The following is a 21,951-nucleotide window of genomic DNA, read 5'->3' on the forward strand; positions in this document are numbered from 1 at the left end:
CAAGGGCCCCGATGCGGTCGCTACCTCTGCACCCCCTATTGCTACGCCCCTGGTATGTCAATATAAGATTTAAAAAACTGCCTGAGAAACCGTATGACTCCAATACGTTCATCAGCAAAGACCACTCAGCATCCAGTGCCAAGAAGGCCTCCGACAGCGTTCCCTTTGGTTTGGGTTACAGTTTAATAAATGCATCTTTGGCCATGGTCTGGGAAGGTGTGCTGTTTTTATATGTTGTTAAACAGACACTAATTTCAGTTTTTAGCAGTTAGAAAAATTCTGCAGACACCCCGTCTGGGCCTAATGCTTTACCTAATGCAGCATTTTTAATAACCCTGGTCACTTCTCTTGGTGTGATATTTGCATTCAGAATCTCCAAAGCTTTTTTTTCCCTAAAAGCTTCTTAAAATTAAATTAAAATTAAATTAATGCGAGAGTGAGAGGAATGTATTCTTGAGTAATGTGAATAATCTCATTCAAAGGGGCGGAGAGAGATGACGCCAGCCATCCCTCAAGGCCGTAGATTTAAGTAATAACTTAAGGTTTTTGTCTTGAGAGCTTACCCGTGCATCCACCTGATGAGACCTTTGCCTGTCCTCCTCTGGGCATGTTCAGACCTCCCGCCACCATGCAGTGGGCATGTAACGGAGCACTGCGCACATCTGACCCCAATTTGGTGAGGAAGTCAGAATTATTCATATTTGGGCCATACACTCCAGAAAGCAAAACAATGAGTTTTTTCAATGAATCTGCACCCAAAATCGATGGCCTACTACTGTGTTATGTCGTGAGTGAGAACTTGGCCCTGGAAACCTCTGCGCAATAGCAACATAACCCCTGCTCTCCTCCCTTATGAGGGAGCCCCCAGAACCTGGCTGACCCACATCTTGGACATAAAAGACATCTCATTCTCCCTCAATTGTGTTTCCTGGAGCATTACCAAGTCCGCTTTCATCTTTCCCAGATGTTGCAAAATGAGAGAGTGTTTTTTGGGGGGTTCTCAATCCTCTTCATTCCAGGTTACAAGTTTAATGTAATATCACTATCAAAAGGAGATTGAAACCATTAGTTGCATAGCAATAGGGGATTCAGAGGTTGCGACCGCACCAGGGCCCCTTAGGCCAGAGGGGCTCCAAGGGGCCCTTCCTAAACTGCAGTATTAGCTCTCTATTGGTCCCGTGCTGGTAATAATCACTTGTATAGATGCTTTGAATGGTGGTTCTCATTAACAAACTGTTCCTCATCCCCTTCTTGCACCTCTGACACTGTGGTTGTCCTTGGTAGGTTATGGTGTACCATATTAATTGTTATGTTTAGAGTGCTTGGGGGGCCCAATGTAAAACTTGCAGTGGGGCCCATAGCTCCTAAGCTGCTCCACTGTAAACCATAGTGCATGTAACTTAAAAGTTGTGAGCTGCCTGCTGTCCCAGCCAAAGACAAGCATCTTAGAGTCTGACCTGTGAAAGAGAATCAGATGAGCTAAGTCCAAACATGGGCGGGCAAGGGGGTGCCATTCTACTAGACAGCCGTAACTACGACCCGGGGAAAAAAGGAAAAGGGGCCATTAGGTGAAAACGCAAACATTTTAGCGGATTTACATGAAGATCTCGAAAGCGAAAACGCAAAAATCTAAGCGTATTTTCACTAAAAGCAAAACAAAAACGAATGTGGCATTTTCAATGCAAAAATCCCTTTTGGGGAAAATTTGCAAGCAACACTGATCACGCATAGGTGGTGCACATAGGAGACTTTAGGCCGAAGTCGCCGATTAACGGAGCCGCAAGCGGGACCAGGAGAGGAGCCAGGAGGATGCTGGCAGACCTCACAGGCTACGGGAAAGGGGAGGGGGGGGGCTGGAAGAAGCCACAGGTAATCCAAATTGTGATTTTAGGCAGAGCTCAGCATCTCTTTAAAGAACAAGCGACATCCATGCTAACCTAGAAATAAAAAATACATATATAAGTAGATAAATACCACTTCTACTTGCATAACAGATGTATTGTGCTATCCACGTAATGATTCCTGTGAATTTTAAAAAGGAAAAGCAGGAAATCCTTTTCTAGGCAGTGGCCATCTTGCCAAGCTAATGCTGACATCATATCCTCCCTGACACTTGTTTTCCCCCTCCCTTATCTTGCTCATTGTGTATTCATTAGCTGCCCTCCTCCCAGAGTCTTTAGACACTCCCACTGAGGTGTATACTAACAACTGCACTGTCTTATCCTCCAATCGCTGAGTCACCCCAGCATTGCTTGTAAACACAAGTGAGCAGAGGTGTTTCAGATAAGAAAGCTAGGCAGGGAAATAAATGAAAGAGGATGAATATATTATAGATAAAAAGAACTCCCAGTATTCAACTCTTTGGCACTGTTTGGCACTAGGGCCAGTGCTCCTAAAGTATGTGATAACAAACCATAACAGCAGAAAAAGTTTTGCAAGTTTTGAATGCAGGATTAGCATCTTTATCACTTAACACACTCAGACCAGTTGCTGTTGAAATTAGATTTTTATGGTGACAATACAGCTTTAACGCATGCTGGGGAACTGAAATGGGATTATTGTATGCTATATAATTTTGTGCAACATGTCTTAGGATATTTTCAGTTTACACACAACTGATGTTTAGCTTGCAGGTCTATAGTTTCCTTGTGATTCTGTTTTTTCCCCGTTTGTGAATAAGGGAAAAACAACAGCTGTAAATAAGTTATTATTGGAGACTCACCTGCTTGAAAGAGAATCACTCAAGATAAGATAAAACAAGGAGTTTTGAATCAGGATGATACCATTTACCATTAAGATAAGATAAAGTGGTGTAACGCAAATCCCTTAATAGCTCTAGCGTCTGATTCTCAGACACTAAAGGTAGCCATACACTGGTCGATTTGCCATCAGATTCGACCAACAGATAGATCCCTCTCTGATCGAATCTGATCAGAGAGGGATCGTATGGCTACCTTTACTGCAAACAGATTGTGAACCGATTTCAGCCTGAAACCGTTCACAATCTGTTGTGGTGGTGGTGGTGGTGCTGCCGCCGCTCCCCCCCCCCCCCCCGCATGCCCGCAAACATTACCTGCTCCGCCGGCGCGACTCCAGTCCCTAGGTCTCCGCTGTCTTCTCCGCTCTGGTCTCCAGGTCCAGCATGCTTTACTTCTTCCTGCCCGGCAGGAAGTTTAAACAGTAGAGCGCCCTCTGCTGTTTAAACTCCCTGCCGGGCAGGAGGAACTGAAGCATGGCGGAGACCAGCGCGGACACAGAGCAGCGGTGACCGGGGTAGTCGCGCCGGCGGAGCAGGTAATGTATTGCCGCTCTATTGCGTCGGTCGTCGGGTCTCTCGAACGCCGCTAGCGATGCGCTCCCTACCCGCGGGCGATCGACGGTAATTTCCCGCACGGGATCGGTAATTTTCCGCACGGGATCGACGGGATCGGACGAAATGGATCGAAATTCGGCATGTAGCGCGAACGATTGGCAGCAGATTCGATCCCAGCGATCGAATCTGCTGTCGAAACGGCGGCAAATCGGGCTAGTGTATGGCCAGCTTAAGGGGAGAAGCCTGGAATAGAAGATGTGATTGGCCAAAGGTGGTGAGTAGTGCCACGTGCTGTTCAACTTTTCTGTGGTAGGTCCAGCTTATTACGGCAGCTTCTCTTCCTCCTGTGATCCCCTGAACCTACCACGGCACAGTCGAACAGCCAGGAGTTACTTGTCAGGTCGGGTTTTGGCCAGTCATAGGTCAGAACCCAAAGTGTCCAGACTTTTGGGTTTTGCCCATAACATATATATGAAACATATAACTACACTCACCTCCACCAAGCCTACTGCGGGCACAATGGGTCTGCCCTCTCCCACAAGCCCCAGTAGCCCCCTCTACCACCAACATGTCCCACAATGCTCCACAGTCCCTGTATCTGAAGCCATGCTGTAACGGTCTTGTGTCGTAGCTCAGATGTCTGATTATGTGGTGATCTGCAGAATCACCAATAATGCAGACGCTATACCAGATTATGTGTGATCTGCAGAATCACCAATAATACCAGTATAGGAGACAAAGAGCTGAGTGTATAGTGATTTGGTGCAACCGTAACTTTTATAGTTTAATGAGACCTCACCAGAGGGCTGGTGAGGTAGTATCAGTACACTGACCGTGTAATCAGGTTCAAGCTCCAGCAAGCTGGAGATACAATACTGAAGACCGAATCTCCCGAGGGGCAGGTGATTCAGAGTGTACTGCAGCCGAGTAATCACCCGAGGAGCGGGAGACTCAGACTGTACTGCAGCCTAGGAGCAGGAGATACCAACAGTGTTTCACTAATGAATAACTTCACCAGAGGAGCTGGTGAAGCTAACACCTCACCAGTGGCGAGGACCCACTGGTGAGTAAAAAGGTCTGACAGGCAAGGTTCGGCAACAGAGAGGTAAGTATTGGTACAGAATCGTGAGACAAGAGAGTAGTCGGTAATCAGGCAAAGGTTCAGCAACTAACAAGGCATATAGGCAAAGTTACAGGATCGGAAAGCAGGATCAGAGTCAGAGGAATAGCCAAGAGTCATACACAGGAGATCAATACAATAGGCAATATCCTAGTCTAGGTGTGAAGTCCTTGGCATCAACACCCGGTAACTAGTCTAACAAATAAACAGTAACAATGAAGCAATATCTGAAGTCCTTAGCATCAACACCTGGGATCTAGTCTAAGGTCTGGGCGCTAACACGCAAGTATTCACGACAACAGACAGCGTGTGAATGAAGCCCGGAGGCTTAAGAAGCAGAGGAGACCTCACTGGCATGCCCCCCTCCATCAGCCAATCCTGGGCGCCGTGGGACTCCTGCAGGCAGACCAGCAGGTCAGCTGATGGGCTTCCTCCCCGCATAAAGGGCCCATCTGTGCGCGCGCCCGCGCGAGACGGCGACCCCCTGCACAAGTGAACGTTCCGTCCTCGGCATCCTAGACGCCGGACAGATGGTCGCATGGAGGCAGCTGAGGCGGCGGTGCTGTTCGCCGCAGCTGCCTCATGTATTACACATGCTCCCTTCTTTCATAGGAAAAATTGGGTGAGAGAGGTTAGTGGTACAGCAGTCACTCTTCTTTACAGTAGCATAAAGTGAGTTGGTAACTGACACATGTGCTTCCAAAAGATTATTTATGTGGGGTAGTTTTGGGGAGATGTAAAAGCAGGATTGTCACCATAAAAATCAAATTTCAAGTGATAAAGATGCTAATCTTGCATTCAAAACTTTTTCTGTTATGGTTTGGAGTTATCACATACCTTAGAGGCACTGGCCCTTTAATTGCCATTGCCATCGGCTAGCAAAACAGTTGCATGCTGGGGCGTTCTTTTTATCTCTAATATATTCCTCCTCTTCCCTTTATTTTTCCCCCTCCTAATGATATAAGACAGTCCACTTCCTAGTATAGACCTCAGTGGGAGTGTCTGAAGACAGTCCCTGAAGACAGTGCAATATATCTTTTATGTACTGTAAGTAGAACTAGTATTTATCTATTTAAATATGTGTTTTTATTTCAAGTTAGCATGGATGTCTTTTTAAGGATAGGGGGAAGACTCTGAATAGGTGGCCAAAAAAAAAATCCTCTCCATTTGCTTTAAAGTAGGGGCTAAAAATAAAATTATTACACATAGAACTCACGGAGTGTTTTAGTGCCAAAACACAAAAGAAGGTGAGCAGTTCATTGTTTTGTGTAATTAAATTTGCCTGTTTATCTACGTGAAATAATCCAATGGGAGTACATGGCTCTGAGTCAGCTCACATGGACTGTATATTTAGCATTTACATAATAAAAGTTTCCAGAATTTCAATTGCACTTTTTTTCTAAAGAAGATAAATAAATGAGAAGTGTTTTCAGTTGGCTAATTTATGTTGTATACAATAAAGAATTTAGGAGTGTTATATTGAGAAAAGGGTGTGTATGCTGAGCATCACCATCAACTTTCTAATATACAAGCAAAAGTTACATGTAATCTGGGGCGGGAAGTAGGAGCTAATGCCAGCCCTTCATAGCCAACTATAAAATATACAAGCACGTTTGTAGACTTCTAAAACTGGTTTTCCTTGTTGCAAAGCTATAGCTAATGATGAAATATTACCATAAGTGTGAAATAGGAAGTGAAGATACAATAGGACTTGATACTACTTCTTTATATGCAGCATTTGTGTTTGGAAGAACATTCTAAGATCACTTTTGAACTGCAAGTGCTGGAGTCATTGAGCAGAGATGGCAGAAGAAGGAGAGATTATCGAGTTCCTGACAATTTCAATGGCAAGAATAACAGGTAAGTTTAAAAATAAAAAATGAACAAATAAAAAATCTTTTACTGGTAGGCAATTATATCCTATTTTTCAAAAATCAGTCAATGTCATTTCTGAACGGACAGTGTAAAACACTCTGGAATATACAAGAATGCAGGGCAATGTATGTTTAGGTGAAATGTTAAAGAATATAATTACCCTACAATTTGGGAGAAAAAGTACTTACTTGCTTAGTTATAGAACTAAATTACAAAGACTCAGTAAAGATGGGGATGTGTTATCCTTTTCATTACAATCCTTTCTGTATATCCATTCATGAAACACTTCAGTATTTTCAGGATTGCTGCTATATTGTCCAACTAAAAGTCCAGGAAGATAATGAAGGAAAACTTAAAGGTAGTGATTTGAAGAGAAAACTGGCTGTTTCACACTTGTCTTGTTAATGAATATTTTCATAAAGTTTACAAGTTAGAATTGTTGTGTTAAGTTCCACAATATTCAAACAAACTACACAAAGATGAGTTTGGAATGTGAACTATTGATGTCAAGTGAGAGCCAGGAAAGGTTATAAAGTGAAAGTGTATTCAGGTTAGACAGTACAAAATGTTTATAAGACCAAAAAGAAGAAGAAGAATGTTCACTCTAATGCAGTACATAATATGAACAGTTCAAATAATAACCTTCTGCAGCTAGGAATCTGCAGCTTCAATTATTTGCTAAAAAGTTGAAGATCAAATGTAATCAGTTTACATTTTAACTTTTCAAAGTTTTTTTAAGTGTTACATTTTGTGTTACATTTTTTACTGCGCAAAAGCTGGGCTCCACACATCTCTCTCGTCAGTGACTCCAATATGTGTCCGGCAGCAGTCTGAATTGGGTCGCCTAAATTTATGTTAATGAATTTGGCAATTATCGAGCTTCTATGCCACCCTTATATTAAAATGAATTGAATTATGATACACTCAAATTCAAAACATGTAGCCAAAGAAAACTGCATGTTTATGCTAACTATTTTACTGTCTCCTTGTTATGATTTATGCTATTTCTAAATGGACTTACACATTTTCCGAGTATTCGGTAAGGGTTTTAGTCTGTGTTATACTGGTTCTGGCTAAAGCAGCCTCCTCTTTCAGACCACACATTACAATTGTTTTCCTTTTTGTTTTAAAACAGTGGACACAATTTTTTTTTCTTTTAATGAATGGACCAATGGATCTGTCTGTGTGTGACTATCATCTCCCATGCTGCTATACAAAGTAAATACAGACAATAAAGAAAACAATAAATACTTGTATAATACATTTACAGTGATGTTCCTGTGAGGTTCGCTTGAAATGTATTTAATGACATATTAACCACTTCCCCTCTGCTGGGACGAGTAACTACGCCCCAGCAAAATGCCATAATTCTGTACAGGGGTGTAGCTACTACGTCCCTCCCACCGCAACCCCCCCCCCCCTTCCCCCTCCCCGCGGGCGCTTGGTACCGGTGCTTATTACCGCCGATCGTTAGCCACTAGATCAATGAATGAGAAAAGAAATTTATGTAATATTTCATCCCCTTTTTTTCAGTTAATGATCCCTAGTTACCTTTTTTTTCTTTTTAATTTAACCCCTGACCTCCCACACTCCCCTATAGTTACCATTTTTTTTTATTAAAAATAATTACAAATAAAAAAAATACATAAATAGTTATCTTATGGACTCAACTTTTTCAATATGTACATAAAAACGGTATACTACAATTACTTTATAAATTATGGGCTTGTAATTAGGGATAGACGCAAAACTGAAAAAATGCACCTTTATTTCCAAATAAAATATTGGCGCCATACTTTGTACTAGGGAAACATTTTAAACGTTGCAATAACCGAGACAAATGTTTCGGGGCCACAGAGGGTCCCCTTCTTCAGAAGAGTGCAGACAATTAGTAACACATCGGTCATACATTCATATATATAACATCTTAATGGTAACCATCCACGTCAATCGAAGGAGGCAACCTCCTTCCACCTCTCCATAAATGCTGTCCCGAGCATCGTGTTTGGGGTAGGTGACAATTGATGACAGCTTGACATGCACTCGGGGGCAGTGATACAGTATAGGTACACTTGATGATGACTTTGAGATGCATAACATGCACGGATTTTGAGATGATCATATGATTACTGCTACTGTTTTTGTTTATGCAGAGGTTGAAGGGGGTTGCCTCCTTTGATTTACGTGGGTGATTATATATACTGTATGAATGTATGCACGATGTGTGTTACTATATGCATGGCCGGATTTCTGGCAAGGCCACCTAGGCCATGGCCTAGGGCACCAGGATGCAAGGGGCGGGCTGTGGGCAGCAGGCTTTATTGGCAGTTAACCTGCCAAACATTCACAGCGGTGGGGACTCGGGAGCCGGACGTCCCATTTCTGCACCCTGCACAAGCATAGATAGACACTAGCCTTTAGCAGTAGCAGCCAGACCCAGTCTGTGGCCACCCTGCTTAGCTTGTATATAGCAGGGGGTGGCCGGGTCTGACACTCAATCAGGGGATGAAAAGGCTCTTTCAGTAAACACAGTAGATCCAGGATTATGTATCTTTGTGTGAGGCTGGCTTCCCACCACGTGATGTGCCCATGCGTTTGACTGTGGATGAAGGAAGAATTGGAAGCTGGAATCTGAATGGTCCTGGATGCAATTGGTCAGGGGCAGCTGGTGATAGTGGGCCTTGGGCAGTAAAAAAGTACAAATCCGGCCCTGACTATATGTCTGCACTTTTCTGAAGAAGGGGACCCTCTGTGGCCCTGAAACAATTGTCACTTGTGTTGACATAGGCAATAAATAAGAACACTGCATTGGAATTATAGGTGTGCTGACCAGACTTTATTGCTACTATTGAATTGGTGGGTGTCATGGCTTGGCACCTAAGTCGAGCACCCAACATACAGGAAAGGTGTGCCACTACAGAACGGTCTGTGTTTAGTTAATTTTGTAAGTGCAAAGTAGTTAAAAAAATGAATCCAGAACACTGTGGGGCCAATCCAATTCACTTTTTCTCCTAGATTTTCTCCCACATGATAATTTCACATCTATCGAAAAATGCCTTTAAAGCTACCAGCAAGCAAGAAAATAGTACTATAGTAGGAATCATTTTGACAGTAATTTTTCTCCTTCTTTTTGGTACTTTTTCAATTGCAGTGTGCTGGAAAGTTATTTTACACAGAAGAGGAAAATGATGTCTTAGGAGAAAACTTAGGACAAATAGCAAATAAGATCAGGCCCAGTGTGTTAAAGAGTTTCACTTACCTGGCGCTTCTACTAGCCCCTTGCAGCCGGCCTGTGCCCACGCTGAGACACAGCGATCCTCTGGGCCCTTGCAGTTTCGTTTTTGCTGAGACGGCAGTTGGATATGGCAGGGGGTGGTTAGTGTATGAATGTGAGCTTTGAACAAGAAAGCAAAATCAAGAGTGACTTCTAAGTAGTCATAGATATTGATTGTTATTTCAGAATAGGGAATAAATTCAGAAGGTGGAAAGACATTCAGATTTTCCCATGTTAAGTTAAAAAAAGACATGAAAGAGGAGAAATCATTAAAACAGAAACACAAGATGTGAAAGAATGTTAATCTCACATAGAAAGGTAGATATGGGTGTCATCAGCATAATTGTGGTGCTGGCAGACAATCATAATGAGTGATCCTAGAATGTAGATGTAGATAGTCAAGATATGGACTGAGCCCTGAGTGGGTTAGGGGAGGAGAATGTGTGGAAGTAAGAAACCTTAAACATACTTTCAGAGAGGGAGGTAGGAGGACAGTGAATAGGGAACAACTCCCTGAATGCCTAAAGTGGGCAGAATTTGAAATAGCATAACATTTACAACAATGGATGCTGGAGACAGACTGAGGAGGAGATTAGAGTAGTGCCCTTTGCATTTAGCAGATCGTTAGTTTACTTTTGCTCTTTTGACTATTTAAAAGCTTTTGACTGTGTAAATCATGATAGACTGTAGAAGATTCTCATGGAAATGGGGATATCAGACCATCTCATTTGCCTTTTGAAGAATCTATATGCAAATTAAAAATCAACAGTTAGAACGGTATATTAAATAACTGACTGGTTCACAATTGGTAAAGGAGTGTGACAAGGTTGCATATCTTCCCCTTATTTATTTAGCTTATTTGCTAAATATGTCATGCAGAAAGGTGGTTTGGATGAGTCACATGCTGGAATTAAATATTAAAATAGTTGGCAAGAATATTAACAATGTGAGATGCCAATGATACCACTGTGACGGCTGAAACTCAGGAAGAATTGAAATTGAAGAGCTAGTCATGAATGTAAAACAAGAGGCAGTCATGAAAAGTGACAAAACTGGACTTCTGCTTAAAATCAAGAAAAACAAAGGCATGCCATCTGCTCCAATGAGCCATCTGCAAATAGATGAGAAAAAAGTATAAGCTTTAGAGATGGCTCGGACCTCTGATTTTAGGTTCTCGAACCTTGAACGCATACTTCCGCAAAAGTTTGGTTTGCGCAAACTTTTGCAAACCGCAATAGACTTCAATGGGGAGGCGAACTTTGAAAACTAGAAACATTTATGCTGTCCACAATAGTGATGGAAAAGATGTTTCAAGGGGTCTAACACCTGGAGGGGGGCATGGCAGAGTGGGATACATGGCAAAAGTCCCGGAGAAAAAAACGCACAGCAGCGTTTTAAGGGCAGAAATCACATTGCATGCTAAATTGGAGGGCGGCCTTAAAAATTCAGGAATCCGCCTAGAGTCCTGGACCCTGTTGGTGGTGGCGGACAAGGCAGTCAAGCGGCCTGCAGGCAGAGATGCTGTGTGGGAACCGACTTAGTCTTGGGGCAGGCAGTCACACGGCGTGCAGGCAGAGATGCTGTGTGTGGGGACTGACAGTCTTCGGTCGGGGAGTAGCCCTCCAGGATCCATGCCTCATTCATTTTCAAGGTGAGGTACTGAACACTTTTTTGACCTAGGCGACTTCTCTTCTCAGTGACAATGCCTCCAGTTGCGCTGAAGGTCCTTTCTGACAGGAGGCTTCAGGCAGGGCAAGACAGAAGTTGGATGGCAAATTGTGACAGCTCTGGCCACAGGTCAAGCCTGTGCACCCAGTAGTCCAGGGGTCATCGCTGCTTATAGTGTCTACATCCAGACTTAAGGCCAGGTAGTCAGCTATCTGTCGGTCGAGGCGTTGGTGAAGGGTGGATCTGGAAGGGCTAAGGCGAGGGGTTGGGCTAAAGAATGTCTGCATGTCCGACATTACCATGAGATCACTGAAGCATCCTGTCTTTGTCTGCGTGGACATAGAAGAAGGATTACTGGCAGTGGTACCTTTATTCCATTGTGCTGTGACATCACCCTTAAACGCACTGTAAAGCATAGTTGCCAGCTTGTTCTGCAAGTGCTGCATCCTTTCTGCCTTCAGGTGAGTTGGTAACATCTCCGCCACTTTGTGCTTATACCGAGGGTCTAGTAGCGTGGCCACCCAGTACAGCTCATTCCCCTTGAGTTTTTTTTATACGAGGGTCCCTCAACAGGCTGGACAGCATGAAAGACGCCATCTACACAAATTTGGATGCAGACGTACTATCTATCTCATCTTGCTCTTCCTCAGTGATGTCAGGTAAGTTCTCCTCCTCCCCCAGCTAAGAAGAATACCACGGGAACGTTCAGCAGCACAAGCCCCCTGCGATGCCTGCGGCGGTGGTTGTTCTACCTCCTCTTCAAATAAAAAACACCTTCCTCATCATCTGACTCCTCTTCCCCACACGACTCTTCCTCATCCTCCTCCCCCCCCCTGTGCTGCCGCAGGTGTTGAGGAAACATCTGGTTCTGCTGAGAATTGATCCCACAACCCTTCCTCCTGTTCCTGTAACTGTTCCTGTTCACACTCCTCTACAGCTTGATCCACCACTCTACGCACGGCACGCTCCATGAAGAAAGCATATGGGATCAAGTCGCTGATGGCGCCTTCACTGCAACTTATCATGTTTGTCACCTCCTCTAATGGCCGCATGAGACTGCAGGCATTTCACATGAGTGTCCAGTACTTCGGCCAGAACATCCCCATCTCCCCAGAGCATGTCCTTTCACTGTTGTAGAGATACTGGTTGATGGCTTTCTCCTGTTGTAGCAGGCGGTAAAACATTAGGAGCATTGAATTCCGGGCTATCGCAAATCAAACACCTCACTGGCAAGTTGTTTCTCCGCTGAAAATCAGCCAAGTGTGTAAGACCGTCTGAAATGCCCACACACCTTCCTAGACTGCTTCAGGATGTCCTGTAACCCTGGGTACTTACACACAAATCTCTGACTTATTAGATTCAGCACATGTGCCATGCAGGGTACATGTGTCAACTTTCCCACATTCAAAGCCGAAATGAGATTGCTGCCATTGTCACACATCACGTTATCGATCTCCAGTTGGTGCTGGGTGAGCCACTGATCCACCTGTTTGTTAAGAGCAGCCAGGAGAGCTGCTCCAGTGTGTCTCTCCGCTTTGAGGCAAGACATGTCTAAGATGGCGTGACACTGTCGTACCTGGCATGCAGCATAGGCCCTGGGGAGCTGGGGCTGTGTAACTGGAGAAGAGATCGCAGCACCAGTAGAGTTGTACTGCTACTCAGCCAAGGAGGAGGAGGACAGCGAAGAGGATGTAGCAGGAGGAGTAGGAGAGGAGGTGGCAGGAGGCCTGCCTGCAAGCCGTGGAGGTGTCACAACTAGGTCAGCTGCACAGCCACGTATTCCCTGCTTGCCGTATAAGTAATGTACCTGCCCTGACCGTGCTTTGCAAACCAGGCATCCGTGGTCAGATGGACCCTTGACCCAGCGCTGTTTGCCAGAGATGACACCACTTGCCTTTCAACATCACAGTATAGTTTGGGTATCGCCTTTTTAGAAAAATAATTGCGGCCTGGTATCTTCTACTGCGGTGTCCCAATGGCCACACTTTTTTGGAAGGCCTCAGAATCCACCAGTTGGTATGGTAACAGCTGGCGAGCTAATAGTTCCGCCAAGCCAGTTGTCAGACGCCAGACAAGGGGGTGACTAGCAAATATTAACGTCTTCCGCCCAAAGATTTCCCTTACGGACACCTGGTGGCTGCTGTGGGCAGAGGAGCAGGACCGCTCAAGGTGAGAGGTGGAGTGGAGGAAGGTGGCTGTGATTGGGAAGGTGCAAGGCAGAGAGTGGTTTAAGATGATGCACCTGAAGGAGGAAGAGGAGAAGGAGGGTGGCTTTGCTTTTGTATGCTGCTTTTCCTCAGGTGGTCTTCCCATTGCAGTTTGTGCCTTTTCTCCATGTACCTTCGTAAGGCAGTTGTCCCTACGCGGGTGTTGGCCTTTCCACGGCTCAATTTTTGGTGGCAGAGAGAACAGCTGAGCCCTGGGGTGATGGCACTATGGTAGCATCAGCAGCTGACGTTGAAGGGCATGTTGGCTGGCTGTCCATAGGTGGCGATACATGGCGCCGGACACTGCCACCAGCTGTTTCTGACAATGAGCTCCCCCTGCTTCTTTCAGGAACTTGTCTTCTCCTACTCCTCTCTCTGACTCCCCCTCTGAACTGTCCCCCTGTTCATCTCCTCTATTGGGAACCCACGTGACATCCGTATCATCATAATCATCATCATCATAATCCTCCCCCCCCAGCTTCGCTTGTATCAGACACCTCCAAAACTGCACCAACAGCAGGTACTTCATCATCCTCCTCCTCACACCTTACGTCCATAGTGTCGCCTAACTCAGACATATGAAGTGGTGTAACTTGCTTAGCGCCTTCATCTTGTTGTAACAATAATGGCTGTGAATCAGTGAATTCCCCACCAAATAACTCCTGAGAAGTGTCAAATGTAGCGGATGTGGTGCTTGGAGTAGCGCTGGTGGCTGCAGAAGATGAGGTGTTCTGTGTTAAATAGTCAACCACGTCCTGACAATCTTGGGAGTTGATGGCACGTGCCTTCTTCTGAGCACTGTACTTTGGCCGCACAAAATCACGTCAGCACGACCTTAAACAGACCTGCCGGGTGGCCTGCCTCTGGGTCTCCCTCTGGCTCTGCCTCTGCCTGTTGTTTTGTCCATATCGGGGAGGATGAAGTGAAAGGTATGCACTGACTTGACTAATACAATGTGCAGTCACACAGGTGCAGTGAAAGGTATGCAGTGACTGGTATTACAATACAATGGGCAGCTGTCACACAGGTGCAGTGAACAGGTATGCACGGACTGGTATTACAAATGTGCAGCTGTCAAACACACACAGGTCCCGTTAACAGGTATGCAGTGACTGGTATATAATATAACATTGCGTGCAGTCATGTAGGTGCACTGAACAGGTATGCAGTGACTGGTATCAAAACAATGTGCAGCTGTCACACACACACAGGTACCGTGAACCGGTGCAGTGACTGGTGTATAACACTGTGTGCTTCTGTCACGCAGCTGCAGTAAACATGAACAGGTATGCAGTGATTGGTATTACAAATTTGCAGCATTCACACACACAGGTACAGTGAACAGGTATGCAGTGACTGGTATCAATACAATGTGCAGCTGTCACACACACAGGTACCGTGAACAGGTGCAGTGACTGGTATATAACACTGCGTGCTTTTGTCACGCAGGTGCAGTAAACATGAACAGGTATGCAGTGACTGGTATTACAATACAATGTGCAGCTGTCACACAGGTGCAATTAACAGGTATGCACGGAATGGTATATAAAACAGCATGCGGTCACACAGGTGCAATGAACAGGTATGCACGAACTGGTATTACAAATGTGCAGCTGTCACACACACACAGGTACCGTGAAAAGATATGCAGTGACTGGTATATAAGAAAACACTGTGTGCGGTCACGTAGGTGCACTGAACAGGTATGCAGTGACTGGTATCAATACAATGTGCAGCTGTCACACAAACAGGTACCGTGAACAGGTGCAGTGATTGGTATATAACACTGCGTGCTTCTGTCACGCAGGTGCAGTAAACATAAACAGGTATGCAGTGATTGGTATTACAAATGTCACACACGTTCAGTGAAAAGGTAGGCACTGAATGTCCTGGGCCTGGCAGTGGCACAGTAGGAATTAGCAAGGGGCCAAGGGCCAGCTGTGACTGACTGACAGGGCTGTATATGTAAGTGTCAGTGGGACACCAAAAAAAAAAAAATAGATCACATGAACAAAATTTGCTCTCAAAAGAGCTGTTGAGGGGTGCTTTTTAGCAATAAGTATCAGCAGGAGCAAGCTAACAACCCTAACAAGAGCCTAACTAAGCTTTCCCTATGTCGCTGCAGCAACTCTCCCTTCTCTAATTACTGCAGCCACGAGTGAGGGAAATGGCCGACGCTGCCTGCCTTTTATGGGGGGGGGGGCCTTCAGAAGGGAGTGCAGCCTGATTGGTTACCATGTGTCTGCTGACTGTGATGTAGAGGGTCAAAGTTGAGCCTAATGATGTAGTTATAGGGGGCAGGTCGAACTCGCATATAGTTCGCGGTTCACCGCGAACACGAACCACCGAAGTTTGCGTGTTCGCATGCAAACCATTTGGGCCATCTTTAATAAGCTATAACAGATTTCATCTTCCTAACATCTAAAAGAAAACTGCACTCCAATTGATACACATACCAGTCAAAAGACAGGGGATCGAAGCAAAGAACAAGAGTCACTCCAATCTCAATAAAACAATTTCCACAGTCTGCCACGCTTCTTTCCTCTCCACCGAGCAGAGATAACCCTGAAATGAAATTCAGAGAGCACACATAGTGCCATGTATTGTATTGCAAGTTCACACTATGCACCCGTGCTGCACTCCTGGGGGAGGTGCCATCACCATAAGGGAATCAATCACTGCTCTCTCACCCTTCATGAATTCACTCACCAGCAGGCTGCTTGTATCACTGCATGTAGTAATAACCCACTCCGGGTTAAAAATCCAGAACTTTAATCACACTCCGGTAAACCACACTACACAGATCGTTTGCCCTGGCCACGGACACGGGGCAGCACATCCACAGGGGTTCACCTCCTCACTGGAACATATCTCCCTTCGTCCACAAATATCTAATTTGTGACTAAATTTCTCCAATGCTACCTCTGTTTAGTATTATTAATTTATATACAGTGAGTGTGCGCAATTTAAAGTGACACTATTAATAATCCCATAACCACACATAACCTATGGGATCCTAATTATATCATGAAGTGACTATGTGGAAATCCACTCAAAGAACCTGATACCATATAGTATGATGTGCAAATTCCATATTTTCCAAAAATTCACCATTATGATTCAAGTGCCTCCTAATTCATCCCAGGAGGTCACTGTTACTTCCACTAAAACATAGTACAATTAGTGTAAAATGTATTTTACCATCAATATTCACTATTACATAAACCCCTCTGTGACCTACTGTATATAAAACTACTACCCACACTCAGTTCTTAAAGTGACAGTGCTGATTTAAAAATGACAGTGATAATCCACAGCAAATGGATTATCTACCCTTGGTCTAGCTGGGTTTATAATAATACATTGTCCTGAGGGTAGTTAATGAGGATCTTGGTGGTTATCTTCCTGCATGCAGCTCAGCTCATTTCAAATTCTTAGTAGTCATATAAATACTGATAGTCAGCATTTAGCAGATGTGTTGCATATCTTAAACTGCATTCTGTATTTTATTGTTTAATATGTAACCTATTGTTGGATCCAAGCCCCCCCAGTATACATAAGTCTTTCTCCAACCCTTCCATCCATTCACCAAAATAATTCAAGAGCTTCACCAAATTAATTCCGATGACAAGCCCACTATCAACTTTCCGAGGCTCTATTCAACCAGTTCACAGTCTCCACCCTAGACCTCTATCCTTCTTTCTCATCCTCAGGACCCCTCCATAACTCTATCATAGTCACCAGTGGACTGAAACTCCAGCCATGACCTCCAGATCAACTCCACCTGCCTTTCCCTTCAATATAGAAATAAGTAAATTCCTCCATTGTTTGAGTGTTAGCTCCAGAAACCACTCCAAAAGGTTTGGAGAGCTTGATAGTTTTATTGTCTTCCTTTCATTAACCTTGCTGCAAGTATTAGATGTATTATTAGAGATTTCTTGTATTTCTGAATACTCTAGGTATTATGATGCAAAAGAAAAAAGCTAGGATTATCTGGAGGCCTCACTCCCATAAATCTCCCCACCAGGGGCAGCGCAAGGGGGGTGCAAGGGGGTGCTCAAGCACCCCCTAGAATTGTCCAAGCACCCCCAAAGCACCCCCTGGCGTGAACTAACTTCAGGCATCTAAGAGACGCCGAGTCAGTTCACAGCGGCAGCCCGAAGCAGCAGAGCAGGGCTACGGTAAGATGGCTTCCGAAAAGCCCTGCTCTGCAGACTTCGAGTCTGCAGTGCAGGGCTTCGGGCGGCCATTTTCCCGTAGCCCTGCTCTAAGCATAGTTACATAGTTATTTTGGTTGAAAAAAAGACATACGTCCATCGAGTTCAACCAGTACAAAGTACAACTCCAGCCTGCTCCCTCACATATCCCTGTTGATCCAGAGGAAGGCGAAAAAACCCTTACAAGGCATGGTTCAATTGGCCCCAAAAGGGAAAAATTCCTTCCCGACTCCAGATGGCAATCAGATAAAATCCCTGGATCAACATCATTAGGCCTTACCTAGTAATTGTAGCCATGGATGTCATTCAACCCAAGGAAAGCATCTAAGCCCCCTTTAAATGCAGGTATAGAGTTTGCCATAACGACTTCCTGTGGCAATGCATTCCACATCTTAATCACTCTTACTGTAAAGAACCCTTTCCTAAATAAGTGGCTAAAACGTTTTTCCTCCATGCACAGATCATGTCCTCTAGTCCTTTGAGAAGGCCTAGGGACAAAAAGCTCATCCGCCAAGCTATTATATTGCCCTCTGATGTATTTATACATGTTAATTAGATCTCCTCTAAGGCGTCTTTTCTCTAGACTAAATAAACCCAGTTTATCTAACTTTTCTTGGTAAGTGAGACCTTCCATCCCACGTATCAATTTTGTTGCTCGTCTCTGCACCTGCTCTAAAACTGCAATATCTTTTTTGTAATGTGGTGCCCAGAACTGAATTCCATATTCCAGATGTGGCCTTACTAGAGAGTTAAACAGGGGCAATATTATGCTCGCATCTCGAGTTTTTATTTCCCTTTTAATGCATCCCAAAATTTTGTTAGCTTTAGCTGCAGCGGCTTGGCATTGAGTACGATTATTTAACTTGTTGTCGATGAGTACTCCTAAGTCCTTCTCCAAGTTTGATGTCCCCAACTGTCTCCCATTTATTTTGTATGGTGCTAGACCATTGCATGACTTTACATTTTTCAACATTGAATTTCATCTGCCATGTATGTGCCCATATAGCCATCCTATCCAGATCCTGTTGCAATATGACACTATCTTCCTGAGAGTTGATGATTCTGCACAATTTTGTATCATCTGCAAAAATAGCAACAATGCTCACTACTGCATCCACTAGGTCATTAACAAATAAATTGAAGAGCACTGGACCCAGTACAGACCCCTGTGGGACCCCACTGCTAACAGTCTCCCATTTTGAGTATGATCCATTGACCACAACTCTTTGTTTTCTGTCCATTAGCCAGTTCCCTATCCAAGCACACAGACTCTTCCCCAGTCCTTGCATCCTCAACTTTTGCACCAGACTTTTGTGGGGAGCAGTGTCGAAGGCCTTAGCAAAGTCCAAGTATATCACATCTACAGCATTCCCAATATCCATATTAGTATTCACTACCTCATAAAAGCTGAGCATGTTAGTCAAACAGGACCTGTCTTTAGTAAACCCATGTTGATGCTGAGAAATAAGATTATTTTCTACTATGAAGTCATGTATAGTATCTCTTAGTAACCCCTCAAATAGTTTGCATACAACTGATGTTAAGCTTACAGGTCTATAATTTCCTGGATCAGATTTTTTGCCCTTCTTAAATAATGGGAAAACGTGGGCTGTACGCCAATCCACTGGGACTCTGCCAGTTGAAAGAGAGTCACAAAAGATAAGATAAAGGGGTTTATCTATAACTGAACTTAATTCTCTTAGGACCCGAGGATGCATGCTATCCGGGCCAGGTGCCTTGTCTATTTTTAATTTATTTAGTCTTGCCTTTACTTCTTCCTGCGTTAAGTATTTAATATTACAGTTTGAAGATTGAGACTCTTCTGCATCTGTAATTTGCAACAGTGCTGTTTCCTTTGTGAAGACAGAAGCAAAGAAAGCATTTAATAACTCTGCCTTACCTTGGTCATCCACCATTGAGTTCCCACCCTCATCCTTTAGGAGTCCTATACAGTCAACCTTTCTTTTTTTAGAGTTGATGTACTTGTAAAACTTTTTTGGGTTAGATTTGATATCCCTAGCGATTTGATTTTCAGCTTCGATCTTTGCCAGCCTAATTTCTTTTTTACAATTTTTATTGCACTCCTTATAATTGCTGAGTGCAGCCTCGGTCCCCTCCTGTTTTAGGACCTTATAGGCATTCTTTTTCCTCTTCATTTTATCTCTAACCTTTCTATTCATCCATAGAGGCCTTTTTTTATTCCTAGACATTTTGTTTCCATATGGGATATACATACTACAATATTGATTGAGAATATGTTTAAAAGCTTGCCATTTCCCTTCAGTGTCCTCCCCTTGTAGTACATTATCCCAGTTCACCAAACTTAGTGCCTGCCTAATTTGATTGAACTTTGCTTTTCTAAAATTCATAGTTTTAGTGGTCCCGCTGCCCCGTGGCCTATCAGTCACCAGATCAAACGTTATCATGTTGTGATCACTATTTCCCAAATGTTCTTGAACCTGCACATTTGATACATTATCTGGTCTATTAGAAATGATCAGATCCAGTAACGCATTTCCCCTAGTTGGTTCCGTTACCATTTGAGTCAAGTAATTGTCCTGTAGTGCTGCCAGAAATCTGCTGCTTTTACCAGAATGGGTAGCCTCAATACCCCAGTCAATGTCTGGAAAGTTGAAGTCGCCCATAACTATGACCTCATTTTTACTTGCAGCTTTTTCAATTTGCTGTAGTAATCGCAGTTCTGCAGCTTCATTAATATGAGGTGGTCTGTAGCATACCCCAATAAGCAATTGGCAACTTTTATTTCCACCATGAATATTTACCCAAACGGACTCCACATCTTCGCAATCTTCCTCCATCTCATCGTTGAGGACAGCTGTAAAAGAATTCTTAACAAAGAGACAAACCCCTCCACCTTTTTTCCCTGTTCTATCCCTCCTAAACACATTGTATCCTTTTAAATTAGCTATTCAGTCATGGCTTTCATCCATCCATGTCTCGGTTATTCCCACAATGTCATAGCCTTTGTCATTCAGAATGAACTCTAGTTTGTCTATTTTATTTGCAAGGCTCCGAGCATTGGTTACCATGCACTTTATATTTTTACCACCACATTTACCAATTTTGTTTACCTGAAATGGGCTACTTGAAGTTTTACCAACCTCCTTAATCTTTACACTGTCCCCACCCCCCTCTCCACCCCCCATAATGTTAGGCTCCCACTGTCTTTTTACCTTATCTTGTCTACAAATTGAGACTTTATCCTCCCGCCTCCCCCCAGATCCTAGTTTAAAATCTCCTCCAACCGTTTAGCCATCTTCTCCTCCAATGCAGCTGCACCCTCCCCATTAAGGTGCAGCCCATCCCTGCTGTAGAACCTGTAGCCGACTGCAAAGTCTGCCCAGTTCTCCAGGAACCCAAACCCTTCCTTCCTACACCAATTTCTCAGCCACTTATTTAACTCCCTAAGCTCCCTCTGTCTTTCAGATGTAGCACGTGGCACTGGCAGTATTTCAGAGAACACCACCTTGGAGGTCCTTGCTTTAAGTTTATCTCCAAGTACCTGAAAATCATTTTTGAGGACCTTCCATCTCCCACTAACTTTGTCATTGGTGCCAATGTGTACCATGACAGGCAGAAAGTCACGTGACGTCGGGAAGGAAGAGGATCGTTGGAGCTGCGCGCCACAAGGAGGTCAGGACAGGAGGTCGGGACAGGAGGTCTTCTGACTGTAGGTGAGTAAATGGGTTTTTCTTTTCTTTTTCAGGTGGTGCTGATTGTGGTCAGATCTGCTGAGGATTGTGCATATTGTGGTCAGATCTGCTGAGGATTATGCATATTGGTGTCAGATCTGCTGAGGATTGTACATATTGGGGTCACATCTGCTAACAATTGTGCATATTGGGGTCATATCTGCTAACGATTGTGCATATTGGGGTCATATCTGCTAACGATTGTGCATATTGGGGTCATATCTGCTAACGATTGTGCATATTGGGGTCATATCTGCTAACGATTGTGCATATTGCGGTCATATCTGCCGAGGATTGTGCATATTGGGGTCATATCTGCTCGAGGATTGTGCATATTGGGGTCAGATCTGCTGAGGATTGTGCATATTGGGGTCAGATCTGCCGAGGATTGTGCATATTGGGGTCAGATCTGCCGAGGATTGTGCATATTGGGGTCAGATCTGCCGAGGATTGTGCATATTATTGTCAGATCTGCCAAATTATTGAATGTGTTTTTTGTTCAAATCTGCTCACATTACGTGAATTTTCTCGGAAAAGGGTCAACAAAACTTGGGCCCTCTGTCT

At 44.1% G+C, this 21,951-nt stretch overlaps 1 protein-coding gene across 9 annotated transcripts in view; it reads left to right on the forward strand.

Moving 5' to 3' along the window:
- The first annotated feature begins 6,082 nt into the window (after positions 1 to 6,082).
- Positions 6,083 to 21,951, forward strand: part of LOC137527196 (uncharacterized) — a 334,365-nt gene continuing 318,496 nt past the window's right edge. For all 9 annotated transcript variants that reach the window (XM_068247681.1, XM_068247683.1, XM_068247688.1 and 6 more), the window contains exon 1: positions 6,083 to 6,293. In XM_068247681.1, coding sequence (XP_068103782.1) covers positions 6,236 to 6,293 — 58 coding nt within the window. In that variant the 5' untranslated portion in view covers positions 6,083 to 6,235. The remainder of the gene's footprint in view (positions 6,294 to 21,951) is intronic.

Source organism: Hyperolius riggenbachi, chromosome 8 (genome assembly GCF_040937935.1).
Source record: "Hyperolius riggenbachi isolate aHypRig1 chromosome 8, aHypRig1.pri, whole genome shotgun sequence".
NCBI lineage: Eukaryota > Metazoa > Chordata > Amphibia > Anura > Hyperoliidae > Hyperolius > Hyperolius riggenbachi.